The sequence below is a fragment of the Carettochelys insculpta genome, chromosome 2, assembly GCF_033958435.1.
Source record: "Carettochelys insculpta isolate YL-2023 chromosome 2, ASM3395843v1, whole genome shotgun sequence".
Lineage (NCBI taxonomy): Eukaryota > Metazoa > Chordata > Testudines > Carettochelyidae > Carettochelys > Carettochelys insculpta.
Window position 1 is genome coordinate 192,792,785 of NC_134138.1, and position 27,136 is coordinate 192,819,920.

Below are 27,136 nucleotides of genomic sequence, written 5' to 3' on the forward strand. Positions count from 1 at the left end.
AGGTCGAAGACGTCTCAGTACAAATCAGGGGGGTCAGATAAAGATGCTAAGAAATTAGAGCTGTTCGGCAGGAAGGTCTACTCCTCCTCTACCCTATTACTGAGAGTGGGAAATTATGCGGCACATCTATCAAGCCATAACTTTAACAATTACTCTAGACTCACTCCTCTTATGGATTCACTCCCGGAGGACAAGAAGCCAGTGTTAAAGGCGATTGTCCAAGAGGGGTATGCGGCATCGCGGACGGGAGTCCAGATTGCCCTGGACATGGCGGACACAGCAGCACGTTCAACAGCCGCAGCAGTGGTAATGCGTAGGGAATCCTGGCTCCAGACGTCCAGTATCCCCAGAGACCTACAGGCGAAGATCGTGGATCTTGCTTTTTACAAGCAAAAGCTGTTTGCGGACGCAACCGACTCGGTCCTCCACTCCAGCAAAGACTCGAGGGCCACACTTAAGACCTTGGGTATTTATACTCCCCCATACAAGAAAAAGAAATTCTATCCTCAGAAAAGATGCTACGCTTACCAACCACAGCGTGCACAATATCAGCGAGGCTATGACCAAGGGCGCCATCAACAGCAGCAGCAGTAGAGGGCCCCCAGGCGATGTTCTCAACAAAGCCGTACACCCTCAGGGCAAGCCCGGAAACAGCAATTTTGACAGGTATGTCGAGGACTGCACTATCAACACCATCGCTCAATGCCGTTCTCATTTCATGTTCCATCATCGCCTCAAACCGTTCCTCTCCCAGTAGCAAAAGATCACCAGAGACAAATGGGTGCTGGAAATTATAGCCACGGGTTACACGATCCCCTTCCAGTCACTTCCACCAACGAAACTTCCCACCCGGCCCCATCTTAGGGACGCTGCCCACGAGGCGAGGCTGAAGCAGGAGGTACATCACCTCATGTTCATAGCAGCGGTGGAAAGAGTGCCGGAACTATTCCAAGGGAAGGTTTTTACTCACGATACTTCCTAACAGAGAAGAAAACTGGAGGCTGGAGGCCGATTTTGGATCTACAGGGCCTCAACCGTTACTTGTGCAAGCAGCGCTTTTGGATGATTACAGTTGCCTCCATACTTACGGCACTGGACAATGGAGGCTGGTTTGCAGCCCTCGACTTACAAGATGCTTACTTTCATATAACAATCCACCCGGCACACAGACGCTTCCTCCGCTTCACGGTCGGCGGGGAACATTTCCAGTACAGGGTTCTTCCGTTCAGCCTATCCTCGGCACCCAGAGTCTTTACCAAAACCCTGGCAGTGGTATCAGCCTACCTGCACGGACAGGGGGTGTTTATTTTTCCATATGTGGATGACTGCCTACTGAAAGGGGCTTCAAAGGCAGAGGTCCTACGCAGGATACACGTCACCGCGAACACGTTTACTTCGCTGGGCCTAGTTATCAACCTCGCAAAGTCAAAGACCGAACCCACGCAAGATATAGAGTTCATAGGGGCACGCATAAACTCTATCGCATCGAGAGTATATCTGCCCGACGCCCGCTTCTGCGCCATCAACTCCCTGGTGCAAGTCATGACGTACAGCCCCGTGGTGCCGGTCCTAATGTGCCTGCAACTGTTGGGGCACATGGCGGCACCGACGTTTGTGGTACAGAATGCCAGGTTACACCTGCGAAGCCTGCAGCATTGGCTGGCGAGTGTTTACAAACCAGCATCCCACACTGTCCACAGGGTAGTGTCACCTACGACGGAGGTGCGCAAATCCCTAGCGTGGTGGGAAAATCCCAAGAACCTGCTAGTGGGGGTGCCCTTCCACCAACCACAAATTTCTATTTTTCTTACAACCGACGCCTCCCACGTAGGATGGGGAGCGCACATTGGCAGCAAGGTGTCACAAGGGCTATGGTCCCCTGCGGAACAGACACTGCACATAAACATACTGGAGCTCAGAGTGGTGTTCAGTGCATGCAGACATTTTCGGGAATACCTGCACGGCAAAGTAGTCGGGATCAATACCGATAATACCTCCACTATGTTCTATATCAATCGACAAGGAGGGGCACGATCCCGTGCGTTATGCGCGGAAGGAGTCCGATTGTGGAACTGGTGCATTGCCAACAACATAACGTTGAAAGCCTCGTACTTGCCGGGCGCCCACAACGTGAAGGCAGATCAGCTGAGCAGGCGCTTCGTACTCATGCACGAATGGCAGATCCGCTCCGACCTGCTACGGCGCATATTTCGTACATGGGTGTTTCCCCAAGTCGATTTGTTTGCCACCCAGTACAACAAGAAGTGTCCCCAGTACTGCTCCAGAGTAGGAATAGGGCGGGGGTCCCTGGGGGACGCATTCGTGATTTCATGGAAGGGCCCTCTACTCTACGCGTTTCCCCCCACAACGCTTATCCACAAGGTTCTGCCGAAAGCCAGAAGGGAGAGAGCGCGCATGATACTCATAGTTCCTACTTGGGACCAGCAACAATGGTTTCCCTTGGTTCTGCGCATGTCGGATCGTCCACCACTCCCCCTGCCGGTGGCGCCGGACTTACTCACGCAGGCTTAGGGGTCCATAGTGCACCCGCACCCTCGGGGACTACGCCTACAAGCATGGTTAATCCATGGCTCAGCGCCTTAGAGAGTACATGTACGGAGGGAGTACGACAAGTCTTGGAGTGTAGCAGAAGGACCTCCACCAGGAGGACTTACAAACAAAAATGAACATGCTTTACAGCCTGGTGTTCCACCAAACAGTTAGCTCCCCTTGACGTTCCTATAACTGTAATACTAGAATACCTATTGGACCTCAAACGAGACGGGATTTCTCTATCCTCGCTAAAGGTCAAACTCGCCGCTATATCAGCTTTTCGGCATAAAGAAGAAGGGCCCACTGTATTCGCCCACCCTATTGTCACAAGGTTCTTGAAGGGGCTGGTAAACCTGTACCCCCCTCGAAAACCGCTACCGCCGTCGTGGAGTTTGGACTTGGTGCTCAGTGCGCTATTGGGACCACCCTTTGAACCATTAGCCACGGTACCCCTCCGACTCCTTACGATGAAAACAACCTTCCTTCTTGCGATTACATCAGCCCGCAGGGTGAGCGAGCTCGCAGCAGTGATGGCAACGCCGCCCTGTACAGTATTCTCAAAGGAGGCAGTAATCTTACGGTTACACCCAGCCTTCATTCCAAAAGTTTCCTCGGGAGTTCCATCTTAACGAACCAATAGTTTTACCCTCGTTTTACCCGAAGCCTCGCAGCTCCAGCAAGGAGGCACGCCTACATCTCCTAGATGTGAGAAGGGTGTTGGCCTTTTACATAGACAGAACTAAGTCCTTCCGGAAAACGGACAGGCTTCTGGTGTCTCTCGCTCCCAGGTCAAAAGGGGAAGGCCTCTCTTCCCAGAGAATTCAAAGCACATTGTGTCCTGTATAAAAAAGGTGCTACGAGCTTCGAAAGACCCCTTTGCTGGCCCCACCTAGGGCTCACTCCACCAGGGCGGTGGCAGCATCAACAGCCTTCTTCAAGGGCATCGCGTTAACAGACATATGTAGAGCGGCGACCTGGTCATCCTACAACACCTTCGCCAAACGTTACTCCCTGCATCGGGTGTTCGATGAGGATACCCGTCTGTCGACAGCAGTCCTCTCGGGAGCAAGCTGCACATGAATCAATTACCCACCTCCTTTTTTGGGGTCACTGCTGAGTAGTCACCTACTGTGGAACACCCACAGGGACCACTAGAAGAAGAAAGAGAAGTTACTCACCTGTAGTAACGATGGTTCTTCGAGATGTGTCCCCGTGGGTGCTCCACCACCCGCCCATCCTCCCCGCTTCAGATTTCTGTCTGGTGTTTTTCAGGAGCATCCGAGGCGGTTGGTCAAGGAACTGGCGGGGACCGGATCGCGCACATGACCGTGGGCACGCAAGGGAGCAGCGTGCATCGGCGCATTCGCGATCCAGTAGAAACTGCTGGGAGAATTCTGATCTGCGGCGCCGGGCGAGCCCGACCCCTATTGTGGAGCACCCACGGGGACACATCTCGAAGAACCATCGTTACTACAGGTGAGTAACTTCTCTATCAGTCCAGCAGTCATCAGCACTAGTTATTGCATGTGTGAGAAGGACATTACGCCGATCCCAAGCAAAAAGACATTGACACAGCCTCTGTGGTGCCAGTGCTTCGATTGAGTATGTCACCATGAGGTCTTAAATTTGTTTTTCTGGTAGAAGAGGGTGTTTGCGTTGAGAAGCTTGTGTTTCACACGTTTTGTGAAGGTGGAGCGCTCCATTGGAGTTGCTGTTGCCAACTCCTTTCCCAAGGGTAGTCTGCCAGAGGTCTGCATTTCTTCCAGCCCTGGCATTGAAATCACCCCCAAGAGGAGAATCCTGTCATCTTTGGGGATGTCTTTCAAGACTGTCTAATTGGGTGTCGAACTTCTCCTTCACACCATCTTTGTCGTCTACAGTTGGTGCATGTAAGTCCTGATGACAGTTGCCTGTGGGTTTTTGGCAAGCTTCAGACAGAGTCATGACATGCTCATTGATGCCGACAAGGACTCAGATAGGATCTTCGTCAGTTTGTTTTTGATGGCAAATCCTACTCTGTTAATTCATTTTTTCTTACTTAGGGGCTCCTTTCCAGAAAATGGTATACCCTACGTTTTCTTCTCTTAGCTGTCTGTCTTCTGGTCTATGTGTTTTTGCCAGAGCAGTTGTATCCATGTTAAATCATTGCAGTTCATGGGCAATAATTGCCATGTGTCTTTCAGGTCACCAACTGTCTGGGTTATCCACTAGAGTCCAAATAGTCCATGTTCCAAAGTTTACTGATTAGTTTTGGTCGCATAGAGGTGAACCCACCGGACATGGCATCTGGTCAGAGGGATTGAGGTGGACTATGACCTTTTGGACTGCTACAGCATGAAATACATGGCAGAATACATATATACAGTTCTTCGCTCAGGGAGTTCAGTCATAAATTTAATTAATGCATTATGTTTCTAATGAGCATCATAAGCTTGAAATCATGTGGTCTGGAATAGTTGCTGAAGCATGAAGGGACATATGGATGTTTTGTGTAACTGGCACCTAAATACATTGCCATGTCAGCTATAAAAATGCCATGCGAATGCATGGTCTCACTTTCAGATTACATTGTAAATAAAAAGTACTCAACATTACCTCCCATAGATGTAAATAAACTTACTTGTCTTAATGATTGACTGAACTTAGTGGACTTCTGGCTCAAGTTTTGCATTGTTCTGTTTTGCAGTTCTATAACAAAAAAAAATCTACATTGGAAGTTATGCTTTCACAATAAAGAGATTGCACTACAGTACTTATAGGAGTTGAATTTTAAAATACATTTTTGTTCATTTTTATAGTTCAGATATTTGTAATCCAAAATCGTATAAACTGAGCATTGTACACTTTGTACTCTGTGTTGTAATTGAAATCAGTATACCTGAAAATGTAGAAAAGCATCCAGAATATGTAATTTATCTTGACATTCTGTTAAACAGTTTGATTAATCGTGATTAAATTTTATAATTTATAATCATTTAATTTTGTGAGTTAAATGCAATTGACCAGTAGCCCTAATTTAAAGTAACAGGTGCTCCTGTTATCTGAGATGTACAGCATATGCTAGGTTCTATAATCTGTCAGTATCGATTGAGTGATAGCAAAAATAGTCACAAACCTTCAGAGCAAAACAAAGTAATTTATTATTTCAGAATTTTAAAACTGTACTATAAATTTTACAATACTGCTGCTGGTAATAGACTAGTAAAAGATGCCTATCAAAATTATAAGATACGCTTAATAAAACCTCAGAATTGAGTGACACATTAACTACTGAAATCCTGACTCTTTTAAAGAAACAGTAAAACACCAAATTAAGTTATCAAAGTTTGTCAGCTTTTTGCCCTTCCGAAGGATAAGGCATGGCATGGCAACAGTGTAAATTTGGGAGTTTTGGGATACACATGAGAACAAAGGATTGAATGTGAATGTTAAAACCCTTGAGAATCATAGAAAGTCAAGGGGGAAGAAACAATGGAAAAGGGAAATGTTGAAGAGAAGCCTCAAAAGGATCAGTGAACAGCTGGAAGGGGAGAGAATGACCATCCTCTTCCCCCACAAAAAGTACAGAAAAATATAGTTCTCCTTTGGTCCCAGCAGGTCTCGGTGTGTCCCGGCGGCACAGATTGGAAGGCTTTTCAGAGCAGTGCCTTCCTTCCCCCTCTCCCCTGCACTCCCCCGTGCCACACCTTCACACTCAGCCTTGAGCTGCTGCCACTCTGTTAGAGTGTGGAGTGTGCATGCGGCGCAGCCGTCGTCAGTTCCTTTTCAAACGTCCCAGGTAGAAGACAGACTTCAGAGTTACTCTTCTTGTCACCTCAGGCTTTATAGCTCCTGCTGTGCACATATTTTACAACACTTGTCTGCCTATTTTACCCGTCTACAACCTTTTTATTTGCCTGAAGACAGGGGGGCGAGGGAAGGCACTGAGGACCAGGGCTGTTTTTAAGTGAACCCTATTTTGTCTCAGCGTTTTACACAGTACAGCAGGTTGTTTTTTTTTCTCTCAAAGAGCTGTTTTCTTCAAGGCTGCCAACTGTCTTTTCACCAAACCATTTTCCCTCAAGTGCTCCCTCAGACCAGCGTCAGATCCTGGTCACCCTGCATTCCTGCTGACGCTATCGCCAGTGGCAAAGTCTGGCAACACAGTGCTTCTTGCCTCAGCTGCCTGCTCTGTCTCCTCCATACAGAGGAGAGCACATTCAGCAGCTATCAGGGAATCTTCTTTGAATAAATAATGGGTGATCCCACTGGCGCTCTGGAAAAGCACTTACTGGGGCAATGTTCATTACCTCCCTGAGGGTATAGGGACCTGGCCAACATTCCTAGACATCCTTAAAAGCCCAAGCGTACAACGGCTGCCCACAAGGCTGCTACACCACTGCCTGCTATTCCAGCGCCGAGCAGTGCTGTACACTTGTTTTCATTTTCTTTTCTTCATCTGAGGAGACTGCCTCAGATCAGTCCCCTCAATCGCCATCCCTCTGTTGACTTCATAGTTATTGCATCTGCTGCTGCATGTACTTCACTACTCTCACCTGCCTATCTTTACCAGGCTAGAGTCTAATTTGCCTGGGGGCGGGGGGTAGCTGAGCACACGGGGTGTTCTTGAGTGAGCCCTGTCTTGTGTCAGCGTTTACACAGCACAGCAGTTACTTGGCCTCAGTGCTTTACTGCTTCTGTTTCTCTGCATTCCCTCTGCAGTATTCATACAATGATGTCAGATGAAGCAGCTACTGGTACTCCAGCTGTGACCTCTACACCCTTTAAACCACCTAAGAGAGTGAATGGAGATGCTAACAGGGACTCCCCCTCACCCAAGAGAGGGCAATTCCATGATACCAAGCTGACTCCATTCCTGTGGGGCGCTCCAGACAAGAGCTTGCTGGGGCTGCCATCTCCTGTCACACCCTGAGAGCTGCAAGAACTGGCTGTAAGACCCAAACAAGCGGGCAAGCCTAAGCCAAATGCAGCTCAAATATCTAAAGCAATGGCTTTGCTGTCACAGACAATGCACTCTGCCACCGGCAAATATAGCAGGTCAAACAGATCCCCGTGCTTACCCCATCGGCGTTTGCCCTTATCCCACAGCATGAGAAGGCAAGTGTCCACAGTTGCAGTACTGCCTGCCACCTGTGCCTCTCTTGTACCCTTTTACCTCCTGAGACCAGTTAAGTGCAACCACAGTACCTTTCACTTCATTTGGTACTGATGCCTCTCCATTGCTGGCCAGGCTGTATCTTTCAAACATGACAGCCCCCGCACCCTTCCTGTGCAGTGAGGAGGAAGCGATGTGTCTTGAATGTTGTCTCGCTTAGGCTCCCCCTGCCAACACCCTCAAGAAAAGGGACGTGTCAGCCACAATCAGTGATGTCTCAGTGGCTCCCTGGCCAGTGGCAACCACCTGTTATGTCCATGCCTCTCTCCTAGCTCTACTGGTATCCCTGGGCACCTCTCAGAACACAGCAGCAGCAACAACAATGTGAACACGCTGCTCAGCCCTTTGGAGGCACACTTCAAACTCATCTTTGGATGTGTCTGGAGATCCAGCTGAGTCAGACCAGTTCCTCAGTGATGATGACTCCTATGATTCATCACACACTGAATTGCTGCTCTCCTCCTGTGAGGATACGCTGATGCCACCACCTCCCTCTAAGGGCAATGACTTCAAATTATTCCAGTATCTTTCAGAAGGGTGGCTGGTACGTTAGAGATTCCACTGGTGTATCTGATGAAGCGAGTCTTTGCCCATGAAAGCTTATGCTCCAAAATATCTGTTACTCTATAAGGCGCCGCGGGACTTCTTGTTTTTTAGAGATTCCACTAGCGTCATAGCCCAATACCCAACATAAGCTCACCAGCATACTCCATGCCGTGCTGTTGGTAAAACTGGTGTTGCCCTCGTGGATCCAGCGAAAGATGTGTGGCAAACACCAGCTACCATTTTACCAGTGGGCAACCAGGCAGACAGGAAATGTGTCACCTTGCAGGATGTGGAGTTCATCTTTACACACACCCCTGCTAATTGCCTCATTGTTGCTGCTGCCATCCAGAGGGATAAACAGATTTTAACTAAATCTGGTCCTCCTTATGTGGGGAGAAAGTGACTTGATAGCATGGGTAGAAGAGCATTTTCCTCTACTTTCCTCCAGTTACCTATGTAAAATTGTACAGCATTGATGGCAAAATGTACACAGCACATGTTTGAACAAATGTCCACCTTTACTGAATATGTTCCAGATCATAGAAGAGAGCAGTTCACAGCAGATACTAATGACGGTTCATTCATAGTGAGGACAGCCCTTCAGGTCTTCCTCAAGTCCTCTGACACCACTGCGCATTCCCTAGCAGTGGCAGTGGTTATGAGCAGAGCCTCATAGCTCCATGTTTCTGGTTTCCCAAAGGTGGATCAGGCAAGGGAGGAATACCTCCCATTCAAAGGTCCAGAATTCTTGGGGGTGTCCACAGACACTTCTTTCCACTCCCTGAAAATCTCCACAGCCAGCCTTTACGGTCTGGGCACTCAGGTGCCTGTACAAAACGGAAACAAAATAAGAACCATACTTACACAGGAAAGCAGCTATTTTACTTCCGGCGTTTTACTGATGAATATCAGTGGGGTTTTTTTTCTATACATCCTGGTCATACCACACATACCATGATGTTAGATAAATGCAGCTGCTTTCCAGCTGCAAGCTCTGCAACCTCTAAACAATCTAAGAATGTAAATGTAGATGCTAACAGGGAGTCCTCCTCACCCAACAGAGAGTGATCCCACAACTCCAAGCCTCTTCTGTTCCCTGTGAGGGCTCCAGACAAGAGATTGCTGGGGCTGCTGTCACCTAATGTGACCCAGGAGTTGCAAGACCTGGCTTCAGTGCCCAAACATCTGGGCAAGCCTAAGACTAATGTGGCTCAAAAACCTAAAACTGTCACTGGCACAAACACCGTGCCCTGCTACTGGCAAAATAGTGGGTCTAACAAAGCCCCATACCTGTTGGCACCATCAGCATGTGCACATATCCTGCCGCATGGCAAAGTAAAGGCTTCACAGCTGCAGTACCACAACTGGCTGGTGACTCACGACCTTGGACACGTATTTCCATGTGCCCATCCAGCCTGCATACAGGAAATACCTCAGTTTTATAGTGGGTGGACAACACTTCCAGTACATGGTACTTCCCTTTGACCTCTCCACTGCACCCAGGCTTTTCTCCAAGGTGCTGGCAGTAGTGGCAGCTCATCTGCACAAGCAGAAAGTATACATCTCCTCATATCAGGAAAACTGCCTGTTAAGAGAGGGCTCCCTGCACAACAAACAAACAGCAGTTTGTAAACAAGTAAAGCAAAGGTAGCAAAATAAAGTAAAACTTTCCTAGATACACTCACCAAGCCACCCTTTGAGCCACTAGCCACTACGCCAACACAATGCGTGTCTATGAAGGTAGTTTTCATAGTTGCAGTAACATCAACAAGAAGGGTAGCAATAATTGCAGCCTTCATGTTGAACCCTTCTTTCACCAGGACAAAGTGATACTCAGGCCCCATTCAAAGTTTCTCCCAAAAGTTATAACTGATTTTCGCATAAGTGAACCCGTCTACTTCTCTGCTTATTTCTCTAATCCTCATGCCTCCTCCAAGGAGGCTATATTACTCACCCTGGATACGAAGTGGGCAGTTGCATCCTACCTTGAGAGAACTAGAGGAACCAGAAAATCAGACAGACTCTCTGTGGCATGGTTGGGACCTCATGCAGGAACAGCTGTGTTGGCACAACACCTATCCAAGTGGATTCCAGGTTCCATACTCACAGCATACCAACTCAGAAGCAAACAGCTGCCACACACTATCAGGGCTCATCCCGTGTGGGCAATGGCCTTCTGGAATAATTTGCCCTGCGCTGACATCTGTACGGTGGCCACACGGTTATCACGCCATACATTCGCACAGCATTATGCTTTGGCAGATGCAGTCCTGCCTCCATTAACGTAAAAGACTCCAGTACCCACCTTCACCAAATGTGTACTGCTACGGAGTCACCTGAGTGGAGCACCCGCAGGGACCACGCGAAGGAAAAGTGCAGTAACAATGGTTCTCCGAGATGTGTCTCTGCGAGTGCTCCAGTACGTCTCACCCCCCCACCCCCAGTCCTTCCCTCCGCTTGGAGTCTACAGGGACTTCAGTTAGAAAAAGAACAGATCGCACACGCATTCCGACAGAGCAGCAGCCGCTCAAGATGCTGAGTGAGCAAGTGCGGTGTAGGGCCGGGGGTGCGGCGGTGTCACTGCTCTGAAAAGCTTTCTCATCTGTGGTGCTGGGAAGCACCAAGGCCTGAGTGGAGCACTGACAGGAACAAATCTTGGAGAACCATCGTTACTGTACAAGGTGAGTAACTTCTTTTCTAGAAGATTAATAGTGGTGGTGGATGTTGTTGAAGTAAAGTGGTAAACAGACAAGAATGAGGATCTTGTACAAACTTCTGAATTATTTTGTGGGTCATGCATATGCAGTATTCTTTTAATATTCAAAAGCACTAGCAGTATCAGTCTCCATAGCATTTATATAAACACCATAAATATACCAACATCTATGAAATAGTGACATATTGCTGATATCTGTCACTAATTGATCTGGAAACTATTTAATGGGAGTTGGGCTGCTGGTTGACAAACATAACAAGTTTGTATCAAAGAACAACTTTGAAAATTTTCTTTATATTAAAAACTTATTTTCATTTACAGATTACGCTGAATTAAAAGTATTCCAGTTTGCAGTTGTATCTGTGTATTTCAATTATTTCCTGACAACAGTGTACAAAAACAGATGAGTAACATTGTAAGCATACATGATATCTTTCTGGACTGCAACTTACTTTAAAATAGGCACTGAGGTATAATGAATACTGCATTCCCACTGTATATAATATATACCCTTCTTTTTATGTTTACTGGGCACATTGATATGACACCTGCTTTTGTTTTGTAAACTGAGATATCATCCATATTGTAGCTAAACCAAAGCTTGACTGTCCATGAGTGACTTTTCAAAATATTTACAATTAACCTCTATTTCCAATCACTGACTGTGTTGTCACCACTGAATATTACCAACCACTGATTGTCCTGCAGTACATTTCACCATAAGATACACCAACTCTAAACGTGAAACAGTTAAAGTACGGTTATTTTTATATGAGCTGACCATCTAAAATCTTTTCTAAGATTTTTTTTCTCCCATCTTCTACAGGAATTGTTATAATCACAGCATATAAAGGTGTGAATATCTAACATTTTTAATGCGTTCCAGTACATCTTTAACCAATGACAAGGAATTGCTTACGGAAAAAAAAATTATGTAATAGTATCCTTCTGGGGGGAAAAAAATGGTTTTAAGCAAAAAAACAGAAGCAAATCAACTGCTTATTTCAAAATTATTCTAACGAGGAACAGTTGGAAATATAATTTTACGTTTACTGTATAAGTTTTAAAATACCTTTTTATTTTTTGTTTTTTTTTTCCATACAGGAAATTTGCATTGATGGGAACTAATTTGTGTGTTTTTTGTCTTTTTTTCCCCCCCACCTTTTTTTTTTCTTTTTTCTTTTTGCATGCTGTCCCCTGTGTTGGAACTCTCTTTAGAGAGTAAGTTGGATCAATATTTGCTGGAAGCCTAACCTTATTGCATGTTTGTGAAATTAACGCTTTTTCTCTATTTTTTTTCTCCCCCAAAGATCTCATGCAGTGTCAAGCCTTTTGCAATTCATATAGCTCTATATAGAATTATGCAAACTGTGTGGTAATGTTTTGAAATGGTTTTTATACTAATTAACTGACCTTATTTTGTTATGCACTCCTGTTCTATATTGTGGTGATTGGCGCATCTGAAAGTTAATTCCTTTTTAAAATAGATCTCAATTACAGTTATTTTTCTAATATCTGTTTGTTTCCACTATCAAAATGTGATAAAGACTGATTTCAGAATTTAAAATTGTATCATGAACAAAGACCATCTAGAGAAACAATAGCACATATGGATTGCTCTCTCTATAAATAGAGTTTCAGTTATAACTTCCATTCTAATCTCACCCTTTTGGGTGCTCATGTAAGATTCTCAAACAAATTGTCCATGCTTTGGCTTAGCGTCAGAGGGGTGGGGGTGGGGGATGTTCTTTTGTTTTTGTTTTTAATTTGAGTAAAATCACTTCAACCATTTGTGTATTATTCCCAGACCTAAATAGACACAGATAAAATTAGAAAGAATATGTCAAACTTGTTTTGTGGAGATTTAGATTTAGACAAGGAGTGAAGATCTTTCATGGAATTTAATGTGAATGGTTATTATAGGCAAGTTGAAATGTTTTACCTTGTCTATTCAGAGCAAAAGCATTTTAGAATATTGGTGTGGGAGCTTTGAAACTCTTCAGGAACAGCACAGTTTATATTGATTCCGTTGTAACCCACTCCAGAGGTTTGATCTGTCTTTGATAATCTGAAGTGCTCTATGACTGTATACTGCATCAAACAGAACACCATATCTAGTGTTTTCACAGTATTGCTTCCTTTTCTGGGTATAGCATAAAATAAAATTCACAACTCTCCAGCCCTCTTTCATGAGCTTATTTATTCCATTCAATTTATAATGTACTTTGACATCTACAGATCACTCCCTCTTGGCTTAAAAGTTCTTCTTGTCTTTTATCAGAGCTTTCTCTTCATAAAAGACCTCCCGGTTCTAAATCCGTTACATTCCTTTCCCCCTCCAGGTCCCTCAAACTGGTGCCGTTCTTGCAGTTTTCTCTTCTAGGCCTTTTGCCTGGAAGCTCTGAAGAGTTGTCACCTTTCCAGCAAGCTTTTTTCCTGTGATCTGAGTGACTATCATTCTCTTAATATTTCCAAGCAAACCTAATTTCTAGTCACATTCTCCCCTCATTTTCTGGTATGGCTATGGTCTGAAGAAGTGGGTCTGTCCCACGAAAGCTCACCTAATAAATTATTTTGCTAGTCTTTAAAGTGCTACTTGACTGCTTTTTATTTTGATTCTCCCCTCATGTGACCCCTCATCTGGAGAGGTTGAGACTGAGTCTGAACCCTCTTAAAGGGCCAGTGTAACCTGGAACAATATTATAGTATGTAAATTTAGATTTTCAATTAATTCACTTGCTATTAGCAAAATAGCTCTCTATTAATATTGATCTTTTCTCTAACATCCGCTTATAAAATTAATGTATTTTCTAAGCTATCCAACTAACGGAAAAATATGTTGTGTCCTTATCCACATTTGATATAATAGTGCGCTTGATTTAAAACTTACTTGTTTAAACAATTGTGTTATCTGTGCTGTGCTCCTTATTTAGTCCCCTGACTGAAGTGCACCTATGCACGCAGAAGTGGTAAGACACAGCAAATTACAGTAAACTCTTTGATATCCGGCAACCCGGGGACTCGGAGGTTGCTGGATATTCAAATATTCCAGTTAATGGAGAGCTGCTGGGGGAGGCACAACCAGTGGCCTGTGGCCTCCCAAAAAAGAAAATTCAGCTCCTCCCAGTGCCAGCTGCTGCTCAACTGCTGCCCTGTTTATCTTTTTGTGGTAACAGCGGGAGCCACTTGCGGAGCAGTGGACATGACTGTGGACATTGCCACAGTGATGCTTGTGGGGCAGCAGAGCCCTGCAAGGAGCCACTTGCGGGTTGGCAGACACCTTTGCATGGCCTGAGAACCATGGCGGTGGGGGGCTTCCGCTCAGCATGGTGGGGGCTTGTGCAGCACCCTGGAAATCTCTGAAAAAGAAAAAATGTTTTCTGGCCTTATGCCAGTTATCTGAGAGTTCCAGTTGATCAAATACCAGATAAACAAGAGTTTACTGTATTTTGTAACTATATTTACATTATTATTCAGAATAAGTGAACTTTGAAATTTCACATGGCTTTAATCTGTAGAACATGGATTGTCCATCGCAGAGATCAGTCACAATTTTCTTGGGAGGTTTTCCCTCCAGCTAAGCCTTTTTTTAAAGGAAGGAAACTTAGACAAAACAGTTAATGTAATATCATGGTTGAAAATTAAAAAGGTAATTCTAACTCTATTGGTATATAATGACATAAATGTGTACACAGCAGTACAAAATATTAAATACCAGATTTATACCTGCTGTGGAAATAAGAACTTCACACAGTCGTCCTTTTGTACATTTAATTCTCAAGCATAGCATTAACAGATTTTCCTCCTCTCCCTCACATGTAATAAGTTGGGCTGGATGTATTCTCCATTGGTGAAAAGAGATGAAATTTTCACCTGCCTCCATTCTGAAGGTCAATGACAGCAGGAGGAAAATTAATGCCCTTGGAAGGGATATAGGAATTGCCATACTGCATTAGATCTGAGATCTGTTTAGTCCAATAGCCTTCCTATGAGAGTGATTGGGATGAGAGGCTTCAGAGGAAGGTGTAAGAGCCTCACAGTGGGTAGATGTGTGGTGATCTTTCCCCAACATTAGGTCTCATCCTTTTCAATAGTTAGATATGGCCTTAAGCCCTGAAACATATTTAATATCCCTTCAATAATGAATTAGAAATTATGACTATTCCAGATATGTTTCTGTCTGTGGCAATGTCCCGTGTCTGTTCCCTTTTTCAATCTTGTTAAATTCTTGACCTTAACAGTTTCTAGTGGCAGTGAGGAAAGGCAGGCAGTGCTTCCAATGAAGCCTTCCCTCCTTTACGGAAACAATAGTTTCAATCTGTGCTTATTTAGTCTCTTGTCTATTGTGTGAATGCCCAAGATCAATACATGCCCAAGACACAATATTTAATGCCTGATCTGTATTTCCAGCACTCATTCTTGGGATTGGCTCTGTTTCCCAGCCCAAAAAAAAAAGCTTGTGGGTTCCTTGATCAACCACTTTCTTTAACCTTATGCCAGTGGAAGCTGATGTAGATGAATGAATTTGACTTGTACGGGGCAAAACAAAAAAAGATTGTTTTTCAAACTAAACTGTATGTGAACACTGTCTTTTAAAAGTCAGGTAGTTTGTCCAAAAATTACATCTGTGAGAGTAATCTAAGTTCAACCATGTTTTCTCTCCTCTCCATCTTCTCTCTCTCTCTCTCTCTCTCTCAACCATATTTCCTCATGCTGAATACAAGACACCCGGTAAAATTACTCATTCAAGTGTGTTCAACAGCAGTACAAATGTTCAAATTAAAATTAACATCAAGTTGAGTGAGCTTCTGTTACAAATATATGCTGTTTATCTGGATTATTTATCTTAGTGTTAAAGCTTTAGGATTCACACAGGGAAGGGGAGTGGACGAGCGCACACGCACGCGCACACACACACACACGGGACGACCAATGAACCCAACCGTCCCTGCACTATGCTTTACAGTTTCTATGTCTGCCTGGGCCCCCACAGTGGACCCATTTCTCTGATTCCTGGTGCTATGTCTTCCTGAGGCAACACTTGCAGGGAACACAGAATCACATTCTTTTCCCCCTGCCCTCCATATATCTGCCAGTGTTTCCCACCAAAATGTGGCCAGCAGCAGCCTTTCAGCCCTGTGTGGGAGGACAGGGATGGAAGCTGCTGCTTCCAGTTGCAGGGGAGGAGAGCGAGGAAGGGATGACCTGGCTCTTGTCTTTGCAGAGCTCATCTCTTCTCTTCTCACAATCTGCTGTGTCTAAAAGCAGCTTGTGCCTTCCTGCCCACACAGTGTCGAAATACAGCTAACACCTTGAGGCTGCTTCTGGCCACTGACATAATGCAGCTGTGTCCTGTCCTCCAGTTAGAGCACAGGCAGGAAAGGGTTGCACTCTAAGGATGCATTCTGCATCAAGGCCCTGAGAACCTAAGTACAGGCACTTCACCAAACCCAACCAGAGAAGTAAATTAGCAGGGGCAGGTGCCTAAGGGACAAAGCAGCCCTGTGCTCCTTGGGGATAGGTGAAAAGTGTGCTAAAACCCTGCCCAGGACCCTGCTGTGTAGCCTGCAGGACTGGAGTATAAACAAGTTGGAAATCACTTCTCTCCCCTACCATATCAGAGCTTAGCTGAGGGGCTCCATACCAGCATTGTAAGGATTTAGCACATGCAGGGCTCAGATCCTCCTGGCCAGTGGTGCCCTGTGCTGGAGGGTTTGGATTTTTCTAGGCCCTTGCCCAGCCAGAGGGCATTAGGGAAGGAATGAGCCAACCAGCCAGGCTGTTGCTGAGTGTTCCAACCAGCGGCTGGTTCTCTCCACAGCATTAAGGTGGGGTGCGCCCTGCAAGGGAGGTATATGGAGGAGCACTGTGGCTGGGGTGCATGAAGGGGCAGAGCAGAGAGAGGACAGGAAGAGGGAGAGCACGTAAAGGACTACTCAGACCACAAGTAACTGTCAACTTCCTGGCAATTGCCTGCACTCACCAGCCACCACTTCCTGCAGTGTGCAATCAGTGCAAGCCAGAAACAGGACAGGGACCCAGCTATCTTATAGCTAGTATGCAACGGGGACATGCTGATAGAGCAGCACGGGGAGCATCTGACTGAGTGCACTGCAGCTTTGCCTTGCCACTAGGTTTGCACACCCACCGCCATAATTGGCCACTGGTTCCCTCCACTCACATCTGGTGGGCAGGCAGCTGCCAAGCACAGATCTGGCTGGAAAGCAGGATCTGCCAGTAATGATGGGGGAAGACAAAAACTATGGGACAATTTGCCTGGTTTTTTTAAAGAAAAAATGGGAACACCTTCAGAAGGGCTCTTAATAAAGAAATGTCCCTTTAAAAATGGGACATCTGATCACAAATAATGGCTATTTTAAGGGTGTTAAAAAAGCTAAATGTTCAGAAGTTAGGACGTGCCTGCTAAATGCCATAAGCCCTTAGTTTGGGCCCCTGCATTGTGGGGGGGAAAAAAGTATGGGATCATGTAATTGAGGACTGTGGATAAAAATTTTGAAGAGCTCCCAAGACCCATTTCTAGAGGTTTTTGTAAGTCTGTGCAGAAAATTAAGGCACTTGGATGTTCAAAATTTTAAGCTAGGGTAATTACAATTTTTGTCTTTTACTATAATTTATGTCTACAGGGAGCAGATTTCACAGGTGATCTTAAGACATTCCTAACTTTTGAATGTTCTATTTTGCAATTGAAGTAACACTCTTAAAAAATGTTTTTGCATGTGATTTTCTAGATTTGTTTCATTGTTGAAGAGAAAAAGGGTAAAGATGGACAACTGAAGGTCTGTGTTGGGCTGGGGGGACATCAACTTCCCCACCGCCACCATTTCCCTTACAGCTATTGTGAGAGCACTGTGGTATTCTCAGGAGTGTATATGCTGTTGCAGTGACAGCATGGATCCCACTCTTTAGAATGCTCAGGTTCAGTCATATGATATAAAATATTCCTAAAGAACATAAGTGACTAAAGGGAAAATAGTGATATTTTAGCTGTTTACAGCTCAGTCAAACCTAATGGACTTTCTTGGGCAAAGAAAGGACACTTGAGAAGCCATGTTACAAATCCAGTTCACTTACAGTCGTATGACAGATTGATTGACACAATTTGATCACTTGACTTTCTAGTACTACTGTTCATAGATTTGTATGTACAGATATAATAATTCTGCACAACACATTTAGAATGGCCTTCACAGCAATATGTGTGTTACTGCTTATGCAGAATGGAACTCAAAGCTTAATAGTTTATTTTCTTGTTTTCTGTGTCCTGGAATTATCAATGGATTGGTGTGCTGGGCATGGGGACTTTTTAATATGGTTCTTGAGTAACTCCCTCCACTTCAGTCAGGAGCAACACTGAAGTAATGTTCAGTCTTCACGCAACAAGGGAAACATCAAGGATAATAGACGGCAGAAGGATACACCCTACAATATGTCATCTTAGGCAGAAAGGAACTGTTTTCTGTTGGGGAACCTTTTACCTAATTGAAACAGGAAGATGACTTTTAATATTTAAAATATTTAAAGTAGTCCTGAAGAGATACTGCTTAGTGTCTGCAAGATCCTGAAGAAATTTCATTATATTTTTGGCATTCAAAGCGTATTAAGTGCCAGCCTCAAATACCTAATTAAGGATATTTGTCAACTAATCATATGAATATGCACCTTCACTGTTTTGGGTATATTTACTTTAATGACTGTATGACATCATTGTTAAAAAGTAACTATGGTGAACTCTCTTGCATGCATTTAATGCAGCAGTATGTTTTAAGACTTAGGTTAGGCTGGAATTCTGGCAGAATACATACCTTTGGAATGATATATCTAGAACATGTATGTTCCACTCTCTAGCATAAGTCTATGTAGATCCCAAAGTTAGTGAAAGGTTGTGAAAAGAAAAATAATGCCATCTAACACTAAATTTTATGTACATTATCTTAAAACCCCGAACAAACCCTAATCTTGTTGGTCTTAAGGTGGTACTGTAAGTTTTGCAACTTTAAATTTTTGTTTATAATTTACACTTAGAATTGGTGCAGTTTGCAGTATACAAGGTGACATAGGGTACATCTAGATTGGGAGAAAAAATCCAGCAGTAATTCTCAGCCACGGTCAAGTGACTAAAGCTGATAGGGCTTTGGCTAATGGGGTTAAAAATAGTGCACATGTTCCCTCCAGGCTGGAGTCCAGGTTCTGAGATCCTGGCTGTGTTTCAGAGCCTGTGTTCCAGCCCAAGTGAGAATATCTGTGCTGTGCTTTTTGCACTCAACCTGGGGTCTGAGAATCACTGCCATAGAGGAGTGGGGGGAAAGCAGGAGGAGGGACTTTGCAGTATAAATATAGATTATTTTCCTGAATATTTGTTTCCCAATACCACTCTTCCAAAATGTCGTAAGTAGTAGATAAGGTGTTTTAGAAAGATTAATAATCCATATATTTCAAAATGTCATAATCAGAAACGTATTCTACTGTTTCCTCTACGGGGCTGAGTAATTTGTTTCAGAGTGCTGCAGGAACAGCAAAGGAAGCCTGTTCCATTCACCAAGTTTTCTATGGAAAGAAACAAGCATTTTCTTGATGCAGATCTACACAGGTCATAATTTTAATTTAGTTCTCTGTAACCACTTGCTTTTGTAAAAAGGCAAGGTATTTTTATGATCTATTTAGAGAGGATTTAATTACATAAAGTGTGAAGTGGAAAGAAGTTTAAATTTAAAAAATGAAGTTGTGCCAGCCATCACAGTACACATTTCTTTACCCAGTGATACTGCATGGAATAGCTAATTGTCAAACTTCAGCTGAGGTTGAATAACAATATACTATTGTATCACGGAGAACAATGAAAAGCAAGACAGATTTTTTTTTCCCCTGCTTGGCTGCAAATCACTGCCTCTGTCTGCCTTTGATTCCCTTACTGCTTTTTTATCATTTGTGAGTTCAGCACAGGGCAAAGCCTTTTCCTTTTCTTCCCCCTACATCTCTCTCTTTTTTCCATTTTCTACTTCCTTTAGGTGTTCAGCATGTTTTTGGAGACATTGGTCGACTTCATCCAAGTCCATAAAGAAGATCTACAGGATTGGCTGTTTGTATTGTTGACACAGCTGTTGAAGAAAATGGGTGCTGACTTGCTTGGTTCTGTACAAGCAAAAGTTCAAAAGGCACTTGATGTCACAAGGTAATACGTTGCTGATAAAATGTGTGTTCAGTGTTGATTGGCAACAAAATATAGTCCCAGATTTCTCTCCTGCTGTACAATAAACCATGGATTTAGTGGCCCTCGATTTAGTGGATGTCGGGAACAACAGACATCTGCCAGCCCCGCTGTTGTTCCCGAAGTCTGCTTAACTGGAGCCCATAAAATCCTAACACCCTCACACACCCCCATTTTAAAAAAAAAAAAAAAAGTATGGTGATTTGCTGCTGCCGCAGATGGAGGGTCTGTCAGTTCGAGCCACCAGAGCTGTCATGTGCTCCTGGTGCATAGGCAGGCAGACAGCACTTGTGTACACACCCCACCACTGGTGGGAGAAGCTTGTGGTGGTGGAGGCGGTTCCTCCTGGCGCTGATGGAGTCTCCAGATACAGCAGCTCTTGCTGCCATGGTGGGGCCTCCAATGATGGTGGTGCCCCCAACAGTGTTAGGGCCTCCAGCTGCGGTGGTGGTTCCAGTTCCAGCAGCAGTGAGTCACAGGCATCTGGGGAGGGGAAAAGACAGGGGTGGGCAGTAAATCCTCCAATTTAATGGACTTTCAGGTTTAATGGAAACCCCTCCCCCCGTTAGTCAGTTAAATCGAGGGTTTACTCTATTATAAGGGTTTTGGTCCCAGAACAGAACCTGTTGATATCTTTAAACTACAACACATGTAAAATTGGTGGTTTAGTGAATACCAGCTAATTTAAAGAATTCAGATCATCCTGGCCAGTTGAATACTTAACATTGAAAGATGAATACAGAGTCAGTTTTCAAGGGGATGTTGTCAAGGCAGTGTCTTTAACGGGATTCAAAAAAGAACTAGGTACCTTAATGAAGGCTAGGTCTGTCAGTGGCTATGAGCCAAGATGGGTAGAAGTGGTCTCCCTGGCCTCTGTATGTCAGAGGCTGGAAAATGATGGCAGGAGAGGGATCACGTGATGATTACCTGCTCTTTTCACTCCCTCTGGGGCATCTGGCATTGGCCGCTGTTGGAAGACAGGATACTGGGTTAGATGGACCTTTGGTCTGACCCCGTGTGGCCAATCTTATGTTCTTATATGTTTTAGATTCAGTAATGCACATCCTAGCAGGACTGGACTTAATAAGCCACACTGAGAATTTTTGTTTCTTACATGTCAGTAGTACACATAATTGCTTGAAAGTAGTAAGATCACGTGACATATGTTCTATATTAGCTGAATGTTTCTGAAAGTATAATGTAGCATATTTACAGAGATTAAAACAAGTAGGTATATGTTGTAGTTTGAAAGGTGGATGAAGTTTTGATCAGTTAATTTGGAGAGAGCCTTTAAGAGCAACCTCCCTATACAGCTATTAAATGTATGTCCTATGCAAGTCATGCATTTTGCCTGATTACTTTGTTTTGCAGGGAATCTTTTCCAAATGATCTCCAATTCAGTATTTTAATGAGATTCACTGTTGACCAGACCCAAACACCCAGCTTGAAGGTAAGATTTAACAAGTCTAAATTACAAATATTTGTTGATAGAAATTTCCTGTCTCTTACTATTTCAATTTGTTTTGCAAAAAAAGGTTTTCACGTGGTGGATTTTGTTTTTATAAACTTTCAGACTGTCAAGCCAGCGCTACAGGACCAGCTTCGCTCCTTTTGGAGCTCCAAGGTTTTTTGTCCACATTATTGCCTTTTTTAACCCAATGCAAAAACTTTACAATGTTTATGACAATTTTTTATTTGTATGCATCCACCTGTGGCTACTAACCTTTGCAAGAAACTTTAAGCATGCAGATATTCAATTTCAAATGATATACTAGTGTTAGAGCATTAGTTGTAAAAGCAGACCTGATAAGACCACACTTGAATACACACCTGAATAAAAGAGCAACAAAAGTATGGCCGCCTAACACCAAACTGGTTATGCAAACTCACTCTATTGGGTCTTCTCTCATTTTATGTTTGTGATTTCCCAGTCATCTTCTCTAGATATAGTTCTGACAATGGAGCTTTTTCCCGAAATTACTTTTGTGTTGTAGTTTGTGGTAAATATTACAACAGGTGTACTTAAATTTTCATTCCAAAATATATTTTTATGTTTAGTGCATCATGTTATTTGTTAAGCTCTTCTAAAAATTGTGTTGCATATATGCACACACTATCACAGTTTAAGAATATGTCAATATAAAATTGGTTCTCCAAGCTAAAATTAAAATTGATTTAGTTATGGCATACAATTAGAGGAAAAGTTGGCTTTAATATTTATGCTGTAAATCCTAATGTCATTACTAATAAGGCAAATTGGGGAAATAACAAGCATATACAACACTGTAATTTTCTGCTCTATCTTGCATGACAATTTTTACACAATTCAGAATGTTATGCAGCATAACAATACACAAAATACCCTTTTTTTCCTGTACACTATTGGGCTGAAGTCACATGCAAATACCTGCTTTTTTTTCCCCCCTATTTGCACGAGGGCAATTTATACTTGGCCATTACTATGTGGTGGTATATTAAACAGTAGCTGTCTCATGATGTGATCAGAGATGTTGAAGAAAACCAATCAAGTAGTAATGAAATCTCACAATTTGTTCTGTAACATGTCCTTAAGACAGGTTTATTTCAGGAAGATTAATGTCTTGATTCCTCTGAGTTACTTTCGTCATAAAAATTTGATGTAATTACTAAAGCACGATATGCTGTCTTTTGTGAGGCTCATGCTGCAGCTTTGAAAGAACATATGGGCTTCCGCTATGAGGATGTGATCCAAGGAGTTTTTCAAAGACTTTGGTCAAAGCTAACACCATTCTCCTGAAGACAGAAGAAGGTTTTTAAATAATTTAAAAAGCTGATTTAGAGAACACTTACCAAGAAATTATCATGAAATTCATCAGTGCTAGAGAACTATAAGATTTAGATTTCTCTACTAGAAGTTATCTAGAGAACTCGCTATTTCTTAAAGCTGTGAGTTCAAATGAATGTGTCAGTATGTGTAGTTGACAACAGAATTTTAAAAAATACTTGAATTAACTTTTTCTAAAGTCTGCAGTTAATAGGCACTAGTTTTGTCTTCAGCAATCCAAGAATTTATCATACCCCATTCCTTATTCCCATTAGCTTTTTCCTAAAGCTTACTGTCACTTAAGTGCCAGAGAACATATTTATTAGCTGTAATCAAAATGTGCCATAGCAGTAGTGTTAAAGATTCTACAGACCTGTCTTTAGTATTTTGTACTGGTATCCATGCCATTAGCACTAGAGTGTTTCCCACTCTTAATTGAATCAACAAAAGAAGATTCCGTGTGAACTGGTTAGAGGCTAACTCTTTTTTCTCTGGTTTTCAGAAACTCTTCCTGAAGGAATGGTTATGTACTAGAGAGAAGGAGTAGAGGTTGTTGGAAATATCTTTCTTGTTATGATGGCAAAACTGTATCAAAGAGGAAGGTCTTTTAACAATACCTAATAGTGATCAGATTCTGATTGGTCGTGTCTTCTGAAAATTGTTATACAGACATCTGTCTCAAACAGTAGTGCCTTGACTCTGGCTCTCACATTCTGTGCTCTAGACTGTGTGGTTTTATATTTTGTTCTAAAGGAGCTCAGCTATCATCATGGTTCATAGACAGCAATATGGTTTCTAGTGAAGCTGGGACCTGACCAAGTACGAGCTTAGAAAATCAGAAGCAGGGCCTTGAACTGGCCTTGCGCTGGGAGTCAAGGCGGGGGGCCCTGACCGCAGGAATAATGTGCTTCTTCAGGTCCAGTCCATGTAAGAGGTTACAGCCAAGTTAACTCCCTTTTGCGTCGGCTAGTCTTTACGTTGTTTTTACATTCAGCTTCACAAGCAGTGAATTAAAGGAGTTCAAGTTGACAGTGACATGTACATGAGAAATACTGACCAGATCCATGACTGAAAGAAGAGGGTGAAGGTTTTTAGCCGCAGTTACCTGATCTGGAACAGTGATAAGTTATGTAGGGCCATTTTGGCAAATGTATCGTGTAGTACTTTGAACATGATTTGAAATAAAACACATGAAGCTACTCAATGCATTGTGGCAACAGGACAGTGTTACTGTGGTGGTTCCCATACATTTCCTTTGTGGCTGGGTCAGTGCACTGCACCCTGCCCCTATTCTTGGGCTGCACAAGTGCCCTTCCAAGGTGGGGGTGGGGAGTGGAGAAGGAACTCAGGTGTGCACCCTACTGTGGTCTCAGGCCCATCTGTTTCACAGCTTTCTTACTCTTTCCCCCAGATAGGGTTTCTCTTGGTTGTCTGTGCTGTGGGAGTCCTTCTGCTCTGCTTGTGCAGTGTTTTACTTCCTTTGCTGCTGAAATCATCTGGTCAACACCAGTACACCTTCAAAAAACTGTCAGATGTCCTGTCTTCCCTGTGTGACTGAAGCAGGGTTTTCTTTTTTTATTAGGTTTCCGGTGGGGACTTAGTTGGTTCCAGTTGCTCCAATTAACCTTTCCCTGGGCTCCAGAGAATAAGGTCTTCATCATCCTATGTATTATATACCTCCCTCCTCTCAATCTCCTGTTGCTGTCTGGCAGCAAGAGAGGAGCCATTCTAGTATGCTTTTATGGATTTATTATAAAAAAATAGGAAAACAAGTACAAAACAAATTTGAATAATTTATTTACTACTAATTTTCCTAAACTAATCTAATGTAATCTAACACTGTACAATAATCGGATCAAGGTTACAATTGAAATAAAATCAATAAGGTTGCATCTGTACTACAGTGATGTTTCAAAAGATGATCTTCTGGAAGAGATCGCCCAGAAGAGCTTCTTTAGAAAAAGCTCATCTGCACACAATAAAGGAGATCAAAAGATTGAGCTGTTCTTTCAATAAGAGAGCGTCCACACAGCCCCCGGCTCTTTCAAAAGAACGGGCCATGGATTTGAAAAAAGGCCCTGCAGAGCATCTTCACATGCTGTTTTGTAAAGAAACTTTTGACACGAGGGACTCTTCCTGATCTGGGAGCAGAAGAGGGCTTCCAGAAGAAGACCTGTAGTCTTTTGATTTCAGATCGAAAGAGTGCATTTGTGTGTGGATGTTCCATGTGTTCTTTCAAAAATGGGCCTGATTTTCCAAAAGCAGTAGCTAGTGTAGACGTGGCCTAAATGTGTGGTTCAGTTTATCTGTCTCCTCCCCAGTTACTACAATAAGTAATTAAGTTGATGTATAGGGTTAAAAAAGGAATAAATTGAATACTTCAGAGAAAATTAAAAAAAAAAATTAAAGCCAATCAATTAGGCAGAGTTTGCACTTAAAATGATTGTTGTAGTTTTCCACTTGTGTTCTGCCTTAAGCATCTCTGAACATAAAAACTATCTTAAAATAATTTTCTTAGCTCATTCCCCTTTGTACACTAATAAGCCTTGTCTGTGCTTACTGGAAGATTGGCACTGTGGGGATCAATCGTCCAGGGGCAATTTTAGTGGGGCCTAGTAAAGGGGTGTAGAAGTGTAAGCAAGCCTCACTGGATACATCTGACATGGTTCCTTAGTCTAGCTGTTCAGTGGTTACAGATACTCATGGTAGAATGAGTAGTGGAAGTGGAAGCACAACTGAACCATGCCAACTACAAACCCATCTGAAACCAGTCGCTATGTGCTTGTCAGGGCTCAGCCACACCTCTCCTATTGCTTTCTGTGCTAGCACAGTTACACTAACATTTTTACTTGTGCTATCTCAGTGAGAGGTGCTTTGCATAGAAGAAGATACGCAAGAAGGGGAGTCACTCCCCTAGTGTTAGCATTGATCCCTTGGGAGAACTTAAACTACTCTATTGGTGGAAAGCCCCAGATAAGCTCTGTACAGGAGCCCCTTCACAATGCCTCCTCCCTAGTTACTGTAGAAGCTGATGCATATTCTGATGGGGTGGAGAGCACAGACACTGATTTATGTATCACAGATAGCTTCAATATTTGGGTTATGTGTAACTTCAGAGAAGGCAAATCTTAAGAGTCTGCATGAGGGGGAAAGAATTGATATGGTAAAATTACATCTACAGCTTGTACCTCTTTTTAAGCTGGCACCTTTGGGAACTGAACAGTGCCAAATGAGAGAATTTGCCAAACCATGGGTGGTCAGCATTGTCAAGCAGCATTTCCAACATGTCCACTGCTAACTGGGCTCTCAGACGACATTTAAGGGTAAATTCTCAGCATGGAACACTGAGAGCCAGGACTGGTGGCTGTAAACAAACTTTATGGGACCACAGGAAACTTGACCACACCCATGATGATAAGTGGGCATCCAGCCAACCAAAGTCACGATGGATGTTGCTGCATGAGAGTGCCAGACTAGAGAGATTCAACCTGTGGTTTCATTACATGGGGAGGGCATGTGGTTCCAAATGCAGTTCCTCACACCGAGCACGCACACTCCTCCCTCCCCTCCTCAGCCCATGTTACCGGGATTACGGTGGGTTCTGTGGACAGTACTACAGTTGGAGGAGCTGCTGGCAGTTCTGCTGCAGCCCAGTGGTAGGAATCTTGTGGCCCATGAGCTTCATGCAGCCCACTGAGGCGCCACCTGTGGCCTGCAGACCCCCAGTTAGCCCCCTCCCCCCCACATGCCTCTCGTGTACCAGGGCACTACATTTCCTAGTCCTTCCTCCCAGCACTTTCTGAGCACAACAAAATCTCTGTCCCTTCTCCTGCTGTTAGTGGCATTTCAGCTCTGTGAGGGAAGGGGAGGAGCAGGGATAGAGTGGGAATCAGGTGGTTCACACACTCCGAAAATGTGGGGAGGGAGGGGAAAGAGAAGGTAAGGGTGGGGCTCTGGTGCATAAGAGGTGCGCGGGAGGAGAGCGCACAAGGTTTGCAGGGCCTCAGGTGGAACCCCAGTGGGCCCATGGACTGCAGCGACCCACTCAGGTGAAGGTGGGCCACTCAGGTGGCCAATCCGCTACTCCTGGTTACCCATCCCCACTGCAGCTCCTGCCAATGTAGAAATGAGGAGAAG

The 27,136-nt window shown here is 43.8% G+C and overlaps 1 protein-coding gene across 7 annotated transcripts in view; it reads left to right on the top strand.

Moving 5' to 3' along the window:
- Nucleotides 1–27,136, top strand: part of CLASP2 (cytoplasmic linker associated protein 2) — a 325,025-nt gene that overhangs the window by 253,412 nt on the left and 44,477 nt on the right. For 4 of the 7 annotated variants that reach the window (XM_074988197.1, XM_074988198.1, XM_074988199.1 and 1 more), the window contains 3 exons: nt 19,997–20,160; nt 21,568–21,646; nt 21,770–21,820. In XM_074988197.1, coding sequence (XP_074844298.1) covers nt 19,997–20,160; nt 21,568–21,646; nt 21,770–21,820 — 294 coding nt within the window. The remainder of the gene's footprint in view (nt 1–19,996; nt 20,161–21,567; nt 21,647–21,769; nt 21,821–27,136) is intronic. The other 3 variants (XM_074988200.1, XM_074988203.1, XM_074988204.1) reach the window with 1 other exon arrangement.